The sequence below is a fragment of the Budorcas taxicolor genome, chromosome 21 (genome assembly GCF_023091745.1).
Source record: "Budorcas taxicolor isolate Tak-1 chromosome 21, Takin1.1, whole genome shotgun sequence".
In the NCBI taxonomy this organism is placed as follows: domain Eukaryota; kingdom Metazoa; phylum Chordata; class Mammalia; order Artiodactyla; family Bovidae; genus Budorcas; species Budorcas taxicolor.
In genome coordinates, this window is record NC_068930.1 from 27468649 (window position 1) to 27492006 (window position 23358).

The following is a 23358-nucleotide window of genomic DNA, read 5'->3' on the forward strand; positions in this document are numbered from 1 at the left end:
TAAGACTTACATAGCCAAAATGTAGTATTACTACCTAGATCAATGGAAGAAAATATTTACAAACCATTGTAGCTGATAAAGAACCAGGATTTATATTAAGAACAAAATAGTCAACAATTTAAAAACAACAACAACAAAGAATCCAATTAGAAAATGAACAAAAGAGCTGAACAGTTATTTCACTAAAGAGGATACACACGTGGTAAATTGGTACATGAAAATGGGCTTAATATCTCTAGCTGTTAGGGAAACGCAAATTAAAGTCACAATCAGACATTATTACATATGTATCAGAATAGCTTTTTTAAAAAAATAAAAAATTTGACAACATGAAATGCTGGTAAGAATTCAGATAAACTGGGTCACTCCTATACTGGGAGTGAGAAGATAAAACAGAATGGCCACAGGCAGTTTCTTAAAAAATTGAACATGTAACTACTGTACAACCCAGCAGTTGTACACCTAGGCGTTTATCCCAGAGAAATGAAGACTTGTTTTCACATGGAAACCTGAATGTTTTCAGCAGCTTTACTCATAATATCAAAAAAAAAAAAACCACACACACACACACAAAAAATGGAAACAACCCACATGCCCTTCAGTGGGTGAATAGGTAAACAAACTATAATATATCAATACCATGGAATACTACACAGCAGTAAAGAGAATTGAACCACTGATAGATGCAATGACCTGGATGACCATACAGTTAGTTATGTATTGTGTTTTTCATACACCATGAATATTTACCATTTCAAAGTCCCAAGGCTATGAGTATTTTGATAACTAAGAATATACTATACCAACTCAATCTGGAAGGTAAAAAATGTAATCCTGACTTTCTTAGCAACAAAAATTTCAGAAAGTACAAAAATGGCACAGGTCTCTAGATAAAGATATTGGCAAAATTATGATTAAAACACTGCAGTATTCACTAAAATGCATAAAGAGAATAATGGTTATATAGTCTGAACTTGTATAAAGACTGATGGGCACAGAACGCTTCTCTCTGTACTTCCTTCCCTGCCCCTGCTTCCCCACCATCCAATTAACTTACTTTTCTTGGAGAGTTTACTCAAGTTTAATAATTCCGCTGCCCAAATACAACCATTACTATGAATTAACAGAAAAGATACTTAAAAGGTGTTACTTTAACTCTACTTTCAACATAGGTTGTATACTTTTATACATCTAGAAAACCTAGATGTTTCAAATAAGGACTTGTTTGTCCACTGTATACACAGTAGTATTGAATAAACTACACACATGTAACAATGGTTATATCCAAGTGTCTTCTATGAAGGAATATTCTAGCCTAGAACCCTTCATTTCTCCCAATTCCTCCTATTTGCCATCTATCCAACAGTGGGTGGAGTATACTCACGTGTTTCACTTAGATGTGATTTACAATTTCCTTTTCAGAAGACAGCCTTTCAGTTAATTATAACACAAAGTATACAAAACATATTAATTTATTAACTCCACTTTAATCATGCATTGGGCTTCCCTTGTGGCTCAGCTGGTAAAGAATCTGCCTGCAATGTGGGAGACCTGGGTTTGATCCCTGGGTTGGGAAGATCCCCTGGAGAAGGAAAATGTTACCCACTCCAGTATTCTGGCTTGGAGAATTCCATGGATAGTCCATGGGGTCACAAAGAGTCGGACATGGCTGAACAACTTCACTCTATCATATATTGGCAACCTCTTTAATATCTAGAGACTAGCTATTGTAAAACTGGGACCCATCTGTCCAGTACATACATAATATATACAGTAAAGGTAAATGAGATACATGTGACACATACAGCAATTCCCTCCTACCTTCTTCAACCCAATGGACAAACACAGAGTGTACTGTTTAGAGACGAGGTTTAACAATCCCATTTAGAAAAACAGTATTTCCCATCAGTTTTTAAAAGCTATTTATAAGAAGCATTATTCTACTACTTCTACTTTCAACACATTACACACTTCTAAATATCTAAAAGACTAGATATTGTCTTTCATTAGATACTTGTAAAAGTGGACCAGATACTTGCCCACTGTGTACACAGCACTGCAAAATAAACCTTCACTCATCTAAGTCTTGAACAAGACAAGAAATAATAATTATTTGGGGGCTTCCCCAGTAGTTCATCAGGTAAGGAATCCACCTGCCATGCAGGAGACATAGGAGATGTGGGTTTGATTCCTGGGTCAGGAAGATCCTCTGGAGGGGAAAGTGGCAACCCACTCCAGTTTTCTTGCCTGAAAAATCCCATGGACAGAGGAGCCTGGTGGGCTATAGTCCAAAGAGTCACAAAGAGTTGGACACGACTGAGCATGAGCACAAGAGAAGACATGAAACAGTGCTTATCAGCTAGGGTACCTTCTAAACATGACCAGTTTGGCTTGAACGATTCCCTCCCTCACTTCCTCTCTCCACCACCAATCAAGTGGACAAGTACAGGCATGTGTAATGCTTAGAGTGACTGAACAAATTCATATCCAAAAGTCATTTACAGAAGACAAGCTGGCCTATGAATTTCCACACAATGTGTACAAAATGTGCTAATTTTACTTAAAATGTGTTAATTTTTTTACTGACTACTTTGTCATTCACTGGCAGCCTCATTCACCCCAAGCCTTCAACCAGTGCACAAATACAATGCAGTGTTCAAAGAGGTGGTTTGGCCACCCGCCTCAAACAATAATATTTCACAGGAATTTTAATAAAAAGATGTTTACAAAAGTAGAGGCTTTGTTATTGTTTAGTTGCTCAGTAGTGTCCGACTGTTTGTGACTCCATGGACTGCAGCATGCCAGGCTTCCCTGTCCTTCACCACCTCCTGGAGTTTGCTCAAACTCATGTCCATTCAGTCGGTGATGCCATCCAACCATCTCATCCTCAGTCATCCCCTTCTCCTCCTGCCTTCAATCTGGAAACTAGATGTTGCAAAATTAGGACTCATTTGTCCATTATATACACCACCAAACAAAATGCATATAACATACAGAAAATGGTTTGGTCCGAATATGTCCAGGTATGAACACACTGGCATATTACCTTTTGCAGTTCTTTCTCTCCCACCTCCTCCAAACCGCAGAACAAATACAGACAACAGTATACTTGCTCATGGAGGTGGTTTAACATTCAATACTCCCAAAGACAATAGTTCCTATGAATTTGAGCAAAAAGATATTTACAAAATGATATTTTATGATTTCTACATTTAACCTATGTCAGGCACTTCTAAACATCTAGATGGACTAGATGTTTCAAATAAGGACCTCATTTGTCCACTATATACAGAGCAGTCTTGAATAAACTGTGCATATGAAACAGTTGTAATCTGAAATTATCTTCAAAATACAGGCATTCTAGCCTAAGACCAACCTCCTTCCCATCTCTCTCCACTCCACCAACCCAGAAGCCAATAAAGCTCAATTTTTCAGAAGACAATCTTCGCTGGAAATTTTCACACAAAATGTACAAAATGTATTAATTTACTATTTCTGTCCTACACTAGCAATCTCTTTAACATCTAGAAAGACTAAATGTTGTAAATTAGAACTCATTTGTCCCTTATATACACTATATACACAGCAAAGTGAAATAAAATTCACAAACATAAAAAACACAGTGCTTAGTCTTGCCCCGAGCTCTTTGCATTTCCTCCTTCCCCTGCCACCCCAACCTTCAACCAGTACATAGATACAATGAATGCAATGTTCAAAGAGGTTGGTTTGGCCACAACCACCACCCCCCCAACAATATTTCAAAGGAATTTTAACATAAAGATGTTTACAAAATGTCTTTTTACTACTTCTAGTTTTAACATATATCAGGACTTCAGAACATTTAGAAAGACTGCTGCTGCTGCTTCAGTCGTGTCCGACTCTGTGTGACCCCAGAGACTGCAGCCCACCAGGCTCCCCCGTCCCTGGGATTCTCCAGGCAAGAACACTGGAGTGGGTTGCCATTTCCTTCTCCAATGCATGAAAGTGAAAAGTGAAAGTGAAGTTGCTCAGTTGTATCTGACTCCTAGCGACCCCACGGACTGTAGCCTACCAGGCTCCTCCGTCCATGGGATTTACCAGGCAAGAGTACTGGAGTGGGTTGCCATTGCCTTCTCTGTTAGAAAGACTAGATATTGCCAAAAAGTACTTATTGTCAACTATATTTATACAGTAGTTGGGAATAAAATGTACACACCAAACAATGGTTACAATATGGAAATGTTTTCTAAGGATGGCCAATCTGCTCTAGAACCTGTTTACTTCCTCAGTGTCATCCATTCCATGTCCTCTAACCCACTGGACAAACGTGGACCTTGGGGGCTACTGAGGTCGCTTCTAGAGGTGGTCAAACAACTTCATTTAGAAATATCATTTCCAGAAGACATGTCTTTTCTATGGTTTAAAAAAGAAAAAAGGGCATTTACAAGATAGGTGATTTTATAACTTGACTTTATCATACTTCAGCAACCTCTTTGCATCTAGAAGGCCTAGATACAGTTTTCTTTTGAAAGGTTGAGGGGAAAGTTGAGAGCAGCTTTTTCATATTATAGACACAGGCTTTCTATAAATGGACAGTAAATCTTCCCAAAGGGCGATGGGCAGTAACTATTGGCTGCATGGGGTAAGATATTCCATCATTTCTGTTAGTATCTTTTGACAGCAAGGTCTTGGTAGAATCACCACCAACTGCAGAACCGTTCATTTCTACCCGTCACCCACCGCGGCTCCGCTCACCATCTGTGTCGTTAAAGCCTTTGTCAGCCCCCACGCGGTGAGCGGTCACCTCAGGTACCCAATCCGTGCGGGTACCTGGCAGAGGCTTGGCCTAAGTCCTGCAGCCTTGGGCCAAGAAACCGGGTGGTTGGTCAGCGAGATCCGGGCTCTGGGCGGCCGCCGCCATTAGGCTGCAGAGGTGAGGGTGAGGGTCAGGTTTGCTGCGGCTTCCAGTGGGTGGCGGTGGTGAGAGCTCTGAGGCCCCGCAAGACACAGCCCAAGCTGTCCGAGTGAGTGCGCCCCCAGTTCACCTACCCACCGGGGGTTCCGGCACAGGGGCCCCCGGTTCACCTGCCCTCAGGAGGTCCCGGCCTGGGGGCCCCTAATTCACCTGCCCACTGGAGGCCAGAGGACCTGGAGGGCGCCAGGGTGAAGGCCGCCATCTGCTTCTCACCGCGCTCCCTGCCGGAACTGTATGTAATATTCTTGAAATGCAAAGACTATAGACATGTAGAACACATCCGTAATTGCCTGGTATTAAAGAAGAGGTGAGGTGGGTGGAAAGAAGTTACAAACTATAGAAGACAATTTGAGGGATCCTTGTGATTCCTCGATACAAGAAGTGCTCTGTATTGACTGTCAACCTTATGGCAATTTAAAAAGTGGTGGAGAAAGGATGAATATTCCATACGTGGGGTTCAAATATGATTATTAATATCCAAAGGGAAAATATCGGAAAATGTCAATCCATTAAAGAATAAATTCCAGGTAGATTAAAATTGCTTATGAAAAGCGAATCTTGAAAACATTTAGAAGAATAATATATAGAATATCTGTATGATCTCTGGGTGAGCTTTGTGTCCTTAACTAAGACACAAAGGGCATAAGTTACAAAGGAAAATATTTATAAATTCAAGCAGACTAAGCAAACACCTTTGTATCATAAAAATATATACTATAGGGACTTACCCTGGTGGTCCAGTGGTTAAGACACTGCACTTCCACTGCAGGGGGGTCAGGGTTTGATCCTTGGTGAGGGAACTAGGATCCTGCATGCATGCCCTGTGTTGTGGTCAAAAAAAGAAAAAAGAAAGAAAAGCATAGAGTGGAAGAAAATCTTGATAGTGAATATAACCAACAAGGAATTAGTGTATGAGATATTGAAATACAATAAAACAAAAGCAAACTAGTAGAAGAATGGGAAAAGGATATGAACAGGAAATTCACAGAAGGGGAACTTTCATAGTCTAAAACATGAAAATATTAACCTAACAACAAAAATGCAAAAAAAATACAAAGTGAGATATTCCATATTCTTCAAACTGGGAAACTTTTCAGTTTAAAAATGCCAAGTATTGGCCTTGATATGTAAAAACAAGAATTTTTCTGTACTACTAATGGGAATGAAAATTGGTATTCCCGCTTTAAAGGACAGTGTGTCATTATCTGGTACTAGTGAAGCTGTAAATGCCCACAACGGAACAGATCCACTAGAGTATGTATCCTAAGAAACTAGTGCAAATGTACACTTTGTTGTTGTTGCTGAGTCACTCAGTTGTATCCGACTCTTTGTGACTCTTTGGATTGTAGCCTGCCTGGCTCCTCTGTCCATGGGATTTCCCAGGCAAGAATACTGGACAGGGTTTCCATTTCCTTTGGGGATCTTCCCGACCCAGGGATAGAACCCATGTCTCCTGTATTGCAGCTGTATTCTTTACTGCTGAGCCACCAGGGAAGCCTGCAAATGTAGTACCCTAGGTGACAGTATAAGATTGGTCATTGCAGAACCAACATAAACCTTCATAGACTTTTAAGAAAATCAATCAATAAATAAAAAGGATTGATGGATTTGAGTTGTATTTATAAATTGGATTACTCTAGAGTCATAAAAATGGATGGGTTAGAATTGCATCTATCAACATGGATATTTTCAGAAACATAGTGTTGAGACAAAAATATCAAGCTGTGGAAGGTTATGTAAACTATGATGCCATTTACTTGGTTACTTCTCACCAAGGGGCAGGAGGCAGGGGAATAGGATTGAGTAGGTTTGGCAGGGGGCTTCCACTAAATTTGTAATGACACGTTTCTTAAATCTGAAGAAAACTTTTAAGAAAGGATGAAGCTTACTGGTGTAGGCATGAGTTTGCATCCTTCTGACATTTATTTGGACCTAAAATATTTCACAAGTAATTGTAGAGACCCCAAAACAGTTCTATCCTAAATATTGCTATTGTATTTCGAGTCACCATTCTTGAATTAGTTTTTTTTTTTTTTTTAGGACTTATGCAGTATTTTTTAGTCTGTTTATGTACACATCTTAACCTATATTTTAAAATTTACATTTGGTCCTGAGATTCTCCAAATTTTTTCTTGCTCCCTGAAGAGTCGGACACGACTGAGCAACTGAACTGAACTGAACTGAGCTCATCCAATTTGAATACATATTTGAAAGTAGGGAAGATTCTTTACCAAATATAAGAAAAAAAAAAAGTTAAATGAGACTGTAGTGTGTTCTAGGATATTTACAGGAAGACAAGTGTGTGATGAGGGGATCTATGTTCTCAGCTTAGTTCCTGATACAAGGCCAGGCCTGTGATATACTCACTCTTTCCATGACTCTGATAAAAAAAAAAAAAACAGGGGCAGTAACATTATTTCTCTCCATAAAAATTAAATTAGATTATTTCAGAGGAAAGGCAGCAGGGTCATGAATAATTCTGTCATTCCTGCTCTGCACCTTTTAGGCAGCCCCAAACCTTATGTACCTACTCGCATATTGAGATGTTTCACTGTAATTTTGGAAGTACGCTGAGATTATTAAGAAAGAAATCTACTTCCCCTGGAAAGCTTATCAGGTCTCCTTATCCTTGAACAGCCTTAGAGACTCATTAAATCTTCATAAATATTGAGCTTTTGTGGTCAACTTTTCTTGGAAGAGGTATGCGGAGGTGGTTACATAAAAACCAACAGAAAGCTATCCCAAAGTTTTAGAAAGCATTTCAGTGCCTTCTCTTTTTGTCAGTGTCCTTTAAATTCATGATTTAGGAAAGGACATGAGTGTGGCTATTTTGCTTATGTATTTCTTTGTGGATAAAGTTATTTCAGAATTTGATTACATTTAAATACACATAGTTCTTTTGCACTGTGGACCATATGCCAGCCAGAATGTCTCTTTTGCTTGCAGAAATTTGCAATTTGATATTCTAGTCAAGTGCCAACCATGGGAAAGACAGGTTTAAGTTAACTACTGTTTTAAAAAATTAATATATTTCTATTCTTCAAAACACATGCTTGTTAGTTTTTAAGACACTAGTATTTGAGTCAATATATCAGCAAATGAATGCAATAAATTATAATGCTATAAACTCCAGGGAAATTTTATTAATGTTTTTACTGTATCCTCATGTGGAATCAACGTATGTTTTTTATATATTCATAAAATTTATGGCTTCAAAAATCTTCAGTTTCAGGGTGTTATGAATGTTGTAATGGATAGAAAATACATAATTGTGAAATGATGTTCTTGAATTTTTATATACTCCTGATAACCATTAGCTCTTACAAATAATAATTAGAATGAAATTAAAAACTTGGAAGTCATATTTCTGCAGCTCAGCTGCTTTGAGCCAAAGGAATTATTTCCAGAATAAGCTGGCAGGTTCCTGCTTGGGGAATTAGAACTTCAGTGTCCTTAGCTTTAAAATAACTTGCATTTTACTTTATTCCTCTTCATAAAGTGGCCATTCATTTTCATGCTAAATTGTAACCAAAGCATGCCACATCAATAGAGGCCAGTCAGTGTGGGTTCAGCATGTGTTCAGTTGGACAAAGTGAAGTAGGATGTGAAAAATGTCCACCAAATGCTTGAGTTTAAAAACCCTTACTACTGACTTATTGTGGGAACCAAGAGATAACCTTCCTGTATCCTTATATCCACATCCTAGTACATGATAGGTTCACCATAAAAAGTCATTGGAGAAGGAATGTGTCTAAAATGGTAGTTTATATTTTGAGAATTCATGAAATAAAATGCTCTTTTTTCATATCACTTTGCTTCAGTTGTAGTGGGATTTTTAGTAGAGATACACTTAAATTTTAGGTTTAGATTTTCAGGCCCAACATTCAAGATTCCAGTTAGTGCCTCACAATTAGGATATAGCAAATGGCACTGGGGTATAGACCCGAACCATATGGTCATAACCAGTAGTTATGAGACATAACCATAGCTGCCACCAGCAAATAAGTGCTTTCCTTTCAGTGTTAAGTTTTTCAAAATTAGGTTTTTTTTTTTTCATTTAAATCACTAAAATGAAACAATTACGAAAAATGCATCTGAAAAATTATTTCTGAAGTTCTAATACACTTAAAAAAAAAAAAGTCACTCTTTGTAAGTTTCCACAGTTTTTCTGTTCCCGTATTAAAATCAATTCAAATACAATCTTAAACCATGGTTTCTAATTTCCTCCATAATTTTGAAATTAGAATCAAAAGCATTCTAGGGTTATAAGTCAGCATGATAGAAGAAGATTTTGGTTATCACTTTACAAATAGCTGTAAAAAGAAGAGAAGCGAAAAGCAAAGGAGAAAAGGAAAGATATACCCAATTTGGATGCAGGATTCCAAAGAATAGCAAAGAGAGATAAGAAAGCCTTCCTCAGCCATCAATGCAAAGAAATAGAGGAAAACAATAGAATGGGAAAGACTAGAGATCTCTTCAAGAAAATTAGAGCTACCAAGGGAACATTTCATGCAAAGATGGGCTCGATAAAGGACAGAAATGTTATGGACCTAACAGAAGCAGAAGATATTAAGAAGAGGTGGCAAGAATACACAGAAGAACTGTACAAAAAAGATCTCCATGACCCAGATAATCATGATGGTGTGATCACTCACCTAGAGCCAGACATCCTGGAATGTGAAGTCAAGTGGGCCTTAGAAAGCATCACTACGAACAAAGCTAGTGGAGGTGATGGAATTCTAGTTGAGTTGTTTCAAATCCTAAAAGATGATACTGTGAAAGTGCTGCACTCAATATGCCAGCACATTTGGAAAACTCAGCAGTGGCCACAGGATTGGAAAAGGTCAGTTTTCATTCCAATCCCAAAGAAAGGCAACACGAAAGAATGCTCAAACTACCGCACAATTGCACTCATCTCACACGCTAGTAAAGAAATGCTCAAAATTCTCCAAGCCAGGCTTCAGCAATACGTGAACTATGAACTTCCAGATGTTCAGGCTGGTTTTAGAAAAGGAAGAGGAACCAGAGATCAAATTGCCAACATCCACTGGATCATGGAATAAGCAAGAGAGTTCCAGAAAAACATCTATTTCTGCTTTATTGACTATACCAAAGCCTTTGACTGTGTGGATCACGATTAACTGTGATCTAAATAAACTGTGACTGTGTGGAAAATTCTGAAAGAGAAGGGAATACCAGACCACCTGACCTGCCTCTTGAGAAACCTATATGCAGGTCAGGAAGCAACAGTTAGAACTGGACATGGAACAGACTGGTTCCAAATAGGAAACGGAGTACGTCAAAGCTGTATATTGTCACCCTGCTTATTTAACTTATATGCAGAGTACATCATGAGAAATGCTGGGTTGGATGAAGCACAAGCTGGAATCAAGATTGCCTGAAGAAATATCAGTAACCTCAGATATGCAGATGACACCACCCTTATGGCAGAAAGTGAAGAAGAACTAAAGAGCTTCTTGATGAAAGTGAAAAAGGAGAGTGAAAATGTTGGCTTAAAGCTCAACATTCAGAAAACTAAGATCAAGGCAACCGGTCCCATCACTTCATGGGAAATAGATGGGGAAACAGTGGAAACAGTGGCTGACTTTATTTTTCCGGGCTCCAAAATCACTGCAGATGGTGATTGCAGCCATGAAATTAAAAGACATTTACTCTTTAGAAGGAAAGTTATGACCAACCTAGAAGACAGCATATTAAAAAGCAGAGATGATACTTTGTCAACAAAGGTCCATCTAGTCAAGGCTATGGTTTTTCTAGTAGTCATGTATGGATGTGAAGGCTGGACTATAAAGAAAGCTGAGTGCTGAAGAATTGATGCTTTTGCACTGTGGTGTTGGAGAAGACTCTTGAGAGTCCCTTGGACTGCAAGGAGATCCAACCAGTCCATCCTAAAGGAGATCAGTCCTGGGTGTTCATTGGAAGGACAGATGTTGAAGCTGAAACTCCATTACTTTGGTCACCTGATTCAGAGAGCTGACTCATTTGAAAAGACTCTGATGCTGGGAAAGATTGATGCCAGGAGGAGAAGGGGACGACAGAGGATGAGATGGTTAGATGGCATCACTGTCTCAATGGACATGAGTTTGGGTAGACTCCAGGAGTTGGTGATGGACAAGGAGGCCTGGTGTGCTGCGGTTCATGGGGTCACAAAGAGTCGGACACAACTGAGTGACTGAACTGAACTCCCTAATCTGTTAGCTCTTTCCTCAGTTGGGGCCTTTCCAAAAAAAAAACCAGAATACTTCAAATTACCCTTTCACTTTTTTCTATAATTTATTTTCTTCCTTTATCCACACATCATAAACATAATGAAATGAGTCGTGTAAGTAGATGACCTTGTCCACTGGCCTGGCTATTGTTTCCCAGGAGAATGGAGCCATATCCTTTTGACCAAGAAAGAGAGTTCTCCACCCTCATAAATTTTCCCTGCCAGACCCCCAGTTTGGTGCTTCTGGAATGTTTAAAATTTAATGTATCCTGGCTGGGAGTTTAATAAATTTTAATTTATACCTTTGATGAGTCACAAAGATGGAAATATACAGTGTTAGAAAATACTAAGACTGGATCAGCCTATTGTGATAATATAGAAAGACATTCTCAGTGAACAGTCAAGAGAACTATATACCTGGATTCTTGTCTCTATAGGTCCCATATATAGCTTATTATTAAACTCATCACATCAATTTAGAGCTGTATCTTTACTTTTTAGCTCAATAACAATTTGCATTCATTTCTGTATCACCAGTACTCAGCCCTATGCCTAATACATATATTGTACTCAAATAGTTTTGATTAAATGAATGAATGTATAACTGATAAAATATAACCTAATTCATTGTTTGAAAATTGGAACAGACATTAAAACTCTTAGGAGTGCTACTCAGCAAAAGGCTGAGTTAGTTTAATTTGTTGCCTCCGTATACCTCAGTTCAGTTCAGTTCAGTCATTCAGTTGTGTTCGACTCTTTGCGACCCCATGAACTGCAGCACGTCAGGCCTCCCTGTCCATCACCAACTCCCGGAGTCTACCCAACTCGTCTATTGAGTCAGTGATGCCATCTAACCATCTCATCCTCTGCCGTCCCTTTCTCCTCCTGCCTTCAATCTTTCCCAATATCAGGCTCTTTTCAAATGTGTCAGCTCTTTGCATCAGGTGGCCAAAATATTAGAGTTTCAGCTTCAACATCAGTCCTTCCAATGAATACCCAGGACTGATCTCCTTTAGGATGAACTGGTTGGATCTCCTTGCAGTTCAAGGGACTCTCAAGTGTCTTCTCCAACACCACAGTTCAAAAGCATCAATTCTTCGACGCTCAGCTTTCTTTATAGTCCAGCTCTCACATCCATACATGACTACTAGAAAAACCATAGCCTTGACTAGATGGACCTTTGTTGACAAAGTAATGTCTCTGCTTTTTAATATGTTATCTAGGTTGGTCATAACTTTCCTTCCAAGGAGTAAGCGTCTTTTAACTTCATGGCTGCAATCACCATCTGCTGTGATTTTGGAGCCCAGAAAAATTAAGTCTGACACTGTTTCCCCATCTATTTCCCATGAAGTGATGGGGCTGGATGACACGATCTTAGTTTTCTGAATGTTGACCTTTAAGCCAACTTTTTACTCTCCTCTTTCACTTTCATCAAGAAGCTCTTTAGTTCTTCTTCACTTTCTGCCATAAGGGTGGTGTCATCTGCAATTCTGAGGTTATTGATATTTCTTCCAGCAATCTTGATTCGAACTTGTGCTTCATCTAGCCCAGTGTTTCTCATGATGTACTCTCCATATAATTTAAATAAGCAAGGTGACAATATACAGCTTTGACGTACTCCTTTCCCAATTTGAAACCAGTCTTTTGTTCCATGTCCAGTTCTAACTGTTGCTTCCTGACCTGCATACAGGTTTCTCAAGAGGCAGGTCAGGTGGTCTGGTATTCCCTTCTCTTTCAGAATTTTTCACAGTTTATTGTGATCCACACAGTCAAAGGCTTTGGCATAGTCAGTAAAGCAGAAATAGATTTTTCTGGAACTCTCTTGCTTTTTTGATGATCCAGTGGATGTTGGCAATTTGATCTCTGGTTCCTCTGCCTATTCTAAAACCATCATATACCTCAAAGACAACGGAATCTTATCATTATTGAATTCTGTCTTTGGATCTTAGATTGGTAATTCTCAACCAGTATGAGGTCTGTAACTCTAATGCTATCGGTTTAGTTTTATAACGTTCATCTTCAAAATGTATAGGGGAATATACACACGTATACATTTTTAAATATAATAAACTAAGACCAAAAAGATAAAAACAGGTAGTCAAATGAAAATTGAGTACCTCGTCTGTATTTCAGTTCAGAAATGTAACTATCATTTAGGTAATGCTTTTGGAGGCCGCTGTAGTGCTCTTCATTTCACTCCAAAATGTCTTTCTCCCGTATGTTTTGTAACTCCCGTTAGGGATTGGATCTTCCAGAAAACAGATATGAAGAGACTAGGATACAAGCTGCAGTTAAAACAGAAAGTTAGGTGAGGATGGTTTGAGATGTAGATGGAGAAGGGTGAGTTCATGAAGGATTGCAAAGAAAGAAAAAGTGTATCAGAGTTGTTCCCTGGTGACCTTGTGGTTAGGATTCCAGGCTTTCATGTTCACTGCCGTGGCCCAGGTTCAATCCCTGCTCAGGGAACTGAAATCCCACAAACTGCACAGTACTTAAGAATTACAAATATTCTTGGAACAAGAGAGTAATCAAAATTATATTCTGAGAATAATATATAACACTGAAAATAAAGACCCTGAGTATTCCAGTCAAAAAGGCCAAACATTTTTAGTCAAAATAGATGAAAATAAACACATGACTATTAATAGGTACACCCTAACTGTGGTTTTGCTTAAAATGCTAAGGAAACAATGCTAACATTGCTTACAATGCTAACATTTGCTTAAAATGTTAATGAAACAAAACACTATATGCTTCCACAAAAAAAAAATAAAATACATGTACAATAGAATAAAACTCAGACTTGTCTTCTGCACGTCTAAATGTCAAAGGTCAATAAAGCATGTCTACAGTTTTGAGGGGAAAGGATCATGAAAAAAGTAATAGATCTTGCAGTGTTACCTTTCCTGTGTGAAACACAAAGGTCAGTAATGTGGGAGACATTTACCCTTCTCGAAGAAACAACCAAGTCAAATAATACTTAGCCAACCAAGAGTTAAAAATGCATGCATGAAAGAGTCATAAGATGAAACAACTGGTATTTGTTACCCATTTCTAGATATGTATCCTAAATTTGAACAAAAATGGAAGCATAAAAATATTTAGCAGAAAATTATTATATAAAATAAGAAGACTCAGCTATCTTGCTCATGAGTATTTACCCAAGAGAACTGAAGTTGTGTTCACACAAAACCTGTGTGTGAATATTTACAACATTTGTGTTTATAATTGCTAAAAGCTGGAAACAACCCAAATATCCAGCTGGTGAATAGGCAAATTGTGTGATACACACACTGGAATACTTTTCAGCAGTTAAGGAGTGAACTACGGGTACACATATATCAACACGGATGGATATAGTCAAAAGACTATATACTGTGTGATTCCATTTACAGGATAAGGTAGAGTTAATGGGGGCAGAAAACAAGTCAGTGGCTGCCAGGAGCTGAGGGTGGAGAGAAGTTGGCTACAGGGGGGCAACCTGAGGACATTTATGGGATGATGGATCTGTTCCACATGTTGATTGTGGCAGTGCTTACACAACTGTATGGGTTTGTTAAATCTCATGGAATTGTGAACCACCCCAAAAGTGAATTTTACTGTACATAAATTTTAAAAGTAGGGAAAAACAAGAGACAGCGCAAGTGCCTACAAAAGTTAATGTGTGTGTGTGTTGTGTGTGTGTGTGTTGCTCAGTCATGCTTGACTCTCTGATCCCATGCACTGTAACCCGCCAGGCTCCTCTGTCCATGGGATTCTCCAGGCAAGAATACTGGAGTGAATTGCCATTTCCTACTCCAGGGGATCTTCCCCACCCAGGGATGGAACCCGGGTCTCCTACATTGCAGGCAGCTTCTTTACTGTCTGAGCCATCAGGGAAGCCCAGTGTCTGTACAACAGTGTGAATATACTTACAGTTTTGCATAGTATACTTAAAATTATTTAGGATTGTAGATTTTATGTGATATGTATTTTACCACAATTTTTAAAAATTCAAATGCAAAACTACAAGACAAGTAATGTATTTATAGTGGTTTATTATGTAGTCATTAAACAATTTTTCCAGGGAATTATTAATAAAATAGGAATATGGTTATAATATTAAGTTAACTGAATACACAGTTGAATTGGCTACAAATAAATCTATAAATAAATTATAGCAGAAACACTGGAAGATGAAATGCTAAAATATTAAGGGTAAAGGTCTTGATGATGGGATTTTTTTTAATGATATATTTTCCTCCTTTATACTTCTTGGCACATTATTAGTTTTCACTTATTCTTTTTATAGTTGATAAAAATAGAATCATCAGAAAGGGTATGCAGTGAGTTATATATTGCTGACATAGACTGGTTCAGTCATTTCATATAGGCTCATATTTAAATCACACCAGCAAAGAAAAAAAAAATGATCTCTTTGGACTCAATTTGTAGCAGTTCTGTTCTTCCCAGATTAACTATTCTAAAACAAATGACATAGTGACAGTTGACTTTTAATTCAAAATTGGGAGTTAAGCCTGTGTTTAGCTTTTCTGGCTCCAAATTTGCCATTGAATGGGCCAAGGAAACATAAAGGGTAAAAACATAACTCCATGGAGAAGTTGGAAAAGTTTACAGGTGAGTTATCTTAAGGAGTTAATGTATATAGAAAATGTAGAGCAGCAAGCCCTACACTGAGGAGGGGACCTGCCAGATGGAATTCCAGACGTCCAGAAGGAAAGTCTGCCTGAAAGATGAGTGCAGGGTCCCAGAGCAAGTGGCTGGAGGGGAGGGGGGGAGTGTGTGTGGTGGTCATCCTGGATTCTCAAACCTATATATATGGGGATATGACTTCAGACCCTACAATATCGGTAGTCTAAGAAAGTTGCACCAACACTATTTTGTAGCGTTTGTTTAGTAAGACCAGCGGCTGAAGTAAAATATAAGCATTGCCACAAGCTAATTCCTGGCAGAGACAGTTGTATTTCTTTAGACTATTTTCACAGTTAATGTGAATGTAGTAACATATGAAAATATGATTGAATATACCTGTTCAATGCATTAGGAAACTTTTTGTTTTTTAGGAATTATGCTTTTAAAAATTTTTTGCTTTTTAAACTTTATTGAGGTATAGTTGATTTACAATGTAACTTCTGCCCTTCAGCATGGTGACTCAGTTATGCATATTTAATTCTTTTTTATATTCTTTTCCATATGGTTTATCATAGATATTGAATATAATTCCCTGTGCTATAGTCCAACCTTGTTCTTTATCCATCCTATATATACTAGCTTGCATCTGCTAATCCCAAGCTCCCAGTCCACTCTTCCCAACTGCCCTACCTTGGCAAACATTAAGTCCGTTCTCCTTGTCTGTGAGTCAGTTTCTGTTTCATAGATATGTTCATTTGTGTCATATTTTAGATTTCACATATAAGTGAGATGGTTGTTTTGATTAGAGAGGGAGGTTATAGAGGGCCTAGTTAACTTGGTGACCTCAGCAAGTAAGGAAGAGAAATTCTCCCACAGAGGGGTGCTACACAAAATGCTTCTGCCAGTACCTTTCCTTTCCTTTTCACAGGGGGAAAAAACATATATGCACACATTATACACATGCGTGCACACACACACACTATACACAATACTATAATACTGTTAACTTCAGTGGTTATTATGAACCCTAGGGTTAAAACTGTGCTTAAGTAATACTATTACGTGAATTCAGCTAAAGAATTCACTATTGCGACAGTTCTGTGAGACTTTTTGGCCTCCTGATCCCTAAAAGTTATTTCTTAGAATTTAAACTTTGAATTTTTGAGTCAGTGTTCATGAATAAGTTTTACAAGTGCCTCATTTTTCCTTTTTATTCCCCTGCTTGCAACTTCCATGAAATCCATATTTTCTTTTCCCTTGCAGGAATTGTGAAGGGCAGAATATTCGATACAAGACATGCAGCAATCATGTAAGTTCTGTCATAAAAATATATAATCCCATAAAATATGTTCATGTTCTAAGTAATAACATTATGTATTGTAAAGCTAATGGCCTCTTGGTACTCCTTGTGGAAAATTTGAATATTTGTTTAATTGATGATAGGCTTTGTGTATCTCATACCTTCCATTTATACTACCTTTTTTAGGTCACTTTATGGTCTAATTTGGTAAGCATTTAATAATTTCTGATTTCATGGAAACAATACATAATACTTATAAGTGCCTTCCAAGTTCAAAGTGCTCTATGTGTGGGATTTCACCTGACCCTCACAACCATCTCTGAGATGCTAGCATATGAGGTGTGGTTAGTTTTTTCAAATGAGGGGCCTGGAGTTGAGGGAGGTGAAATTATTTTCCAGAGACCACGTGGGAAGAGTACAGACTTGATCTTCTCTAGTGCTGTTTCTCGTGCTCCAAAACACCTGTCCTGCCCCCTGCAAAATGTATTAAGGAGTACTGCAGGTCGTGACTCAAGAAAATCACACCTGGGAAGGTTTTATAAACCTTACTCTCATCCTACAGTGATCAAAATGAACAAAAAATAAAATTCCAATACAAATGTGCAATGCAAAATAAATGTCAGAAAACACAAATCCTATTTTATACCCACATTGAAATGACAGGAGTTCAAAGGAAATTCTGAAACCCTGGAGATCTAAATTCATTTATTCTAAATATTTCACTTACTGGGGGACTGTCCTCTCTCCTCCTCCTCTGTCCTGGGCCAGTATGAGACTGCAGTCCTGAATAAGCATTTCTGTTCTACTGACTGGAACTTCTCTTCCATGGGCAGCTCTGGACTTGGGGAGTAGAGAACACACAGTTTTAGCAAGACCTTTTGTCTGTGGAATTCAAGCCATGTTTCAGTCTGTTTTAATAAGTGACGAAGCAGAAATGTTTCTTTCTCAAACATGGGTGGGAAAAATTCTTATTTATTGAGCAGAGGATGAGATGGTTGGACGGCATCACCGACTCAATGGACATGAGTTTGAGCAAACTCCAGGAGATATTGAAGGACAGAGGAGACTGGCGTGCTGCAGTCCATGGGGTCGCAGAGAGTCAGACATGACTTAGCGACTGAATGACATCAACAAATTTTTAGGGCACTCAAAATACAATGACACCCAGCCCTCAGGTAGATATATTTGTGTTCACTATGTTCTAAAAGGGATTTTGGGAGTCAAAGCAAATAGGTTTAGTGTGTCCTTAAGACAAGATGAGCTTGGAGAATCGAGCAACACACGTGTGCTTAGGTACACAATTAAGTGAGCTGGAATCCAGGAGGGAATGAAGGAGGGAGAGAAGCTGACCTTAGCATAGATGCAGGCTGGAATTTAGGTATAAGCAGAGTCTAGCATGTGGATGCATGAGCAGCCTGGGGGACTTACACACACGACTTTTAGATCTGCTGCCTTTTGCCTGGGTACATTATATTTTTTAATTGCTGCTGTAATGCATTACAACACACTTGCTTACAGCAACACAAATTTATCTTATAGTTCTGAAGGTCGGAGGTCTGATAACGGCCTCACCAGGCTAAAATTAATATGTGTCGGCAGATCTGCATTCCTTCTGGAGTCTCCAGGGAAGGATCTGTTTCTTTGTCTTTTCCAGCTTCTAGAGGCTCCCCTTATTCCTTGGCTTGTGGACCCCTTTTCTGTCTTCAAAGCCAGCAACACTACATCTCTCTGTCCATTTTTATGTAGTCACATTGGCCTTTGGTGACAACTGAACAAGTTTTGCCTACGCAGATACTCTAGGATAATCTCCCCACCTCAGGGTCCTTAACCGTAGTCAAAGGATGCTTTGAGCAAAAGCCCCTTTTGCCATATAAGGTAGCCTAATCACAGGTCCTAGGGATTATGTTTTGACCATCTTTGGGGAAGGTGCATTATTCTGATGAACACCATGGAACAGCTTGTCTTCTCAAACAAATTGGTATGGCAAATTCCTTGCAGTCATTCCAGAATAAATTTCACAACAGTATACTCTCAAGCAGTACTCTGTGAAGCTATCTGGGGGATTCATTTTAAATGCCCAGATCAAGATAAAAAGGTGATAAATGTCTAGGATTATTGGGCCATACAATATAGAGATATATATAGAGAGAAAACATAATCTCTAAAATTGGTGTGTATTGGTTACAATGGTCAAACTCAAACTTTGGTTTGAGTGAAGGTCTGATGCCTTTCAGGCTCTGAGGGTCTTGAGAGTACCTTGATATCTAACTGATGCCCCCCTCAGAGGAATCTGCAGAAATCTTTACCACCTCTAGGCTGGTAAGAAGGAGATACTTAGGAGGTGGGAGCTAGTGGATAGGACAGCCATGTAAATGTCACCCTCTTCTGTTTCTCAGAGTTGGAGTCCTACGAGGGTTGTTAGAGAGATTTCATTAGACTAGGACATTAGTTTCTGCACTTGTTGTTACAAATGCAGAGTTTCCAACAACATTCTTTACAGGGAGGAAGGGCACCCTGTGGCAGGTCTCTCATATCGGTGGTGTTCAGGGTGCCTCTCCCTCTCCATGTGCCAAGTACCTGTAGCCACGATACTCAAGCCCTGCTGCAGACCACATGGATAAAGGCATCCCTAGCTGCAGGGTTGATGATCTGTAGAAGATCTGTTCCTCTTCAGAAGTGATTATAGAAACCTTGCAAGGGTGTCCAATGCAGTAAGTCTATGTGCATGCATGCATGCTGAGTCGCTTCAGTCGTGTCTAACTCTTTCCTGACCCCATGGACTGTAGCCCGCTAGGCTCCTCTGTCCATGGGATTCTCTAGGCAAGAATACTGGAGTGGATTGCCATGCCCTCCTCCAGGGGATCTTCCTGACCCAGGGATCAAACCCGTGTCTGCCATGTCTCCTGCTTGGGCACGTGGGTTCTTTACCACTAGAACCATTCTGGATGTAACCAGAATGAACTCAGGGTACAAATATGGTCACATCTTGGTTTCTTTTTTTACATGTAATTACTTGAGATGCCTCCTGTTTTATTAATTAGGGATTTAGAATAACCTTGTTGAAATCTCCAAGGAGTCCAGAGAGCAGGAGTGGGGACTGTTCTGCAGCCCTCATCAAGTGGAGGGAGAACTGAGTTATGAGTCCTGCTGTTACTTCTCAGTGCTTCCAATGTCCTCACTGAAATAGGCCACACTCGTTCAGTAGTCAGTGGCTCGCCTGTCCCTGGGGATGGGACACATCACTCACTCCTCTGAAGGAAGCTGCCTTCAGTGATTCCCAGGTCAGGCACTCTTTTATAAGGGAAACTTGCTTCGTGATCCAAAGATGCCTGCTGGGGACCTGAGAGCTCTATGTGATGGGACTGCAAGATCTCCCATTCCATCCAAGGGATGTCACTCAGTGGCCACGAAGGGGAGTGTGCTGTATTGAGAAGCAGAAGCCACTGCCGGTGAGCCCTGGAGACCTGACATTCGGTCCTGTTCCCAAGGTTGCTAATACTTCTCTGTTCCTGGTTATTTGAAGGCTCAGGCTCTCAGCTTTAGGACCATGTAATTTTTCACATGTGTATCAGCTTTCTAACTCCTAATCAAGATCAATAATAATAGCAACAATAATGGCTCAGACTCATTAAGTACTACTAAAAATCCTAGGCATTGTTCTGAGTGCCTTTTCATGAATAAGTAAATTTAATCCTCCTACTCCCTACAAAGTTGAAAGTGATTAGGGGAGATGAGACTTTGGGCTGGAAGGCCTGTGAGGTGAAGGGAACAGAGCATGCCTGTGTGCAGTCCTATGGCTTCGGATAATGGCTGTCCTCAGACATGATCCTCTGATCAGCACTCAGCGTGGACTCTTGCCGCCAGGGCTGGGCCACTGAGGCCTCAGGGAAGAATTATCCTTATCAGGGGTATATCGAGAAGTGGAGAAGTTCCAAGAGCAGTCATGCATGTCAGCAAGGAGGCCTTACACCTGAATTCACTCACTCATATGTTTTTATACCAGGCTTTATGGGATTAAAGGTACAGCTAGAAGAGCGCAAAGGGAACATATTTTTAAAAATGAGTATATCATAATTGGGAAAGAGTGTTTTTGTAGCCTGAACCCATTTTTATACAAACACAGACTGAGGCATGTGTAATTCTGCACAGTGGGTTCCCTGGGCTCCCTGACAATTTTCCAGAAGAGGTAACATTTCATGTGACCCCTGAAAGATCCTTTATACTCTGGATCCTATATTCATAGGTTAATTTCTAAGAGTTTTTCCTTAGAGCTGTTTTTTTTTTTTTTTTTCCCATTACTCCTACATTAGGCAAGGACCTCTTCCTCTCATATCTGTCTCAGAACTCCAGCCCATCTTGTTATCATCCTGGCCCTCCTAAAATGCCATATATTGTGTCCCTTTTTTGTGTCACTCCCCACCGTATGTCTTTATTGCTTTCAATTCCCCTCACTTGCATTTCAGGCCCTCCAGCAGTTGGTGAGATAATTCACCCTGGCTGGACAAGGCTGTGCCTCATAGATATTGAACTTATTTCTACTGTTTGCCTTTTGCTTACGTTGTCTCTCATATCTTGTCCTATTCACATCATATCACCCTTTAGGTCCCTTCTGAACTGTTACTTCTTCATGATGCATCATTTGCTTATTCTAGCTGATAATGGCCACCTATGGTAATTTATTTTTATGTTGGGAAATTTGGCATTTGGTATGTAAGAGGATCGTGAAATTTAGCTCATACTACAATATGGATAGGAAGATAAGATAAAATGTTCATATTTGCTTTTACAAAAATCGTATTTCTCCTGAGTCCCTACTCACCGGTTGTCTAGGGGAATATATCTAATCCAAATTAAAGCTTGGTCCAGTCCCATTATATAAATCATCTCTTAGGAAATGGTCTCTCACATAAAAATACTCAGTTTATCAGATAGTCTGTGCCTCGACTTCTCTCCCTAAGTCGTCCATGCTAGTTGATGTATTCTCATGGCTTTAGGAAGGAAGGGAGACCTCTGTCTTTAGAATGGTCCTTGAATGGGTGCTGTTTGTTGTCTGCTGTATCTCATTCCCTCTCCACCTCCCTCTCTCCCCTTCCTCCCATCTCTTCCCCTCCTTATCTCCCTCTTCATCTCTCTCCTCTTCCTTCTCCTTTTCCATTTCTGTGCCTCCCAGGCCAGCTACTCCTTCCTGACTGAGTCAAATCTTCCTGATTAGGATTTATTCTCTCCTTGTCAGACTGATTCTTTCCTAATCAAGTCTATTTATTCAATTTTAAATTTAATTTTTGGATAACAATTTTATTTCTTTCATTACAAAGTCCTGCTGTAAGTCTACAAACAGCAATAGATAACCTACTGTTTCAATGAATTCCATGTACATGGATTCTACATCTCCAAGAAGATAACAAGCTCACTAGGTAGTTTATGGATGATATTCTTCTTTTGTGTTCCTCACAGCATGTCACCTGGGCAAAACCCATAAAGTATATTTAATTAATAAGTGTTGTCTTGAACTTAACTGATGTGAAGAAATACTTCTCGGGCAAAGGGAAGCAGAAGGATGTTTGGCATCCAAGCTTCCTAAACATCAACTAAACTTTAGACACAAGGATCCCTAGATTGTCTCGAGCCAGGGCATGGAACCCAGCTGAAGCAGACTAGACAGGCTTAATGTTGACACTGGAAGAGCACCATGTGAATGAAAGCAATAATATAAGTAGTCACTGTCCCCCAGAATTACTAGAAAGCAGTATCATGGGATGGAATGCTCATTACTTTGGGACTCAGTCTTGGCTCTGTCATATTCTAGTTGTCTGTCTTTGAGCTAGCGACCGAAGACCTTCTGGATCTGTTTCCTCCCTTTATGAAAATGAGGCTAATGAAATCCTGACATACCCCATGTGAAGGGTGGTTATGACGAGAGAATGTCAGTGATATTTCCTGGTAAACAAGAAAACACTGTCCAGATATATGGCTGTCTTAATCAGGGGTCATCATTTGTAAGGAATAGAAGCCCACTCAGATTACCTTAAAGAAATGGAATTCACTGAATGGGCGGGTGGATGTTTAGTGGAATTTAGGCATAAGCACATCTCGAGGACCCAGGAATCAGAAAGTGAAGCCTGGGTTACTTACTCCTTCAGTTGAAACCCATGGTTTGTGATCTGACCTTCTTTCATGTCTAATTATTTTTTCTTTGCTGTGGGAACTGGCTCACTTTACTTCAACATGCATCACATAAAAAAA

At 39.4% G+C, this 23358-nt stretch overlaps 1 protein-coding gene across 1 annotated transcript in view; it reads left to right on the forward strand.

The window, feature by feature from the left end:
* The window catches only part of ADAMTSL3 (ADAMTS like 3), a 368734-nt gene that overhangs the window by 122030 nt on the left and 223346 nt on the right, over positions 1–23358 (forward strand). Inside the window, exon 5 of the mRNA XM_052659478.1 lies at positions 17079–17124. Coding sequence (XP_052515438.1) covers positions 17079–17124 — 46 coding nt within the window. The remainder of the gene's footprint in view (positions 1–17078; positions 17125–23358) is intronic.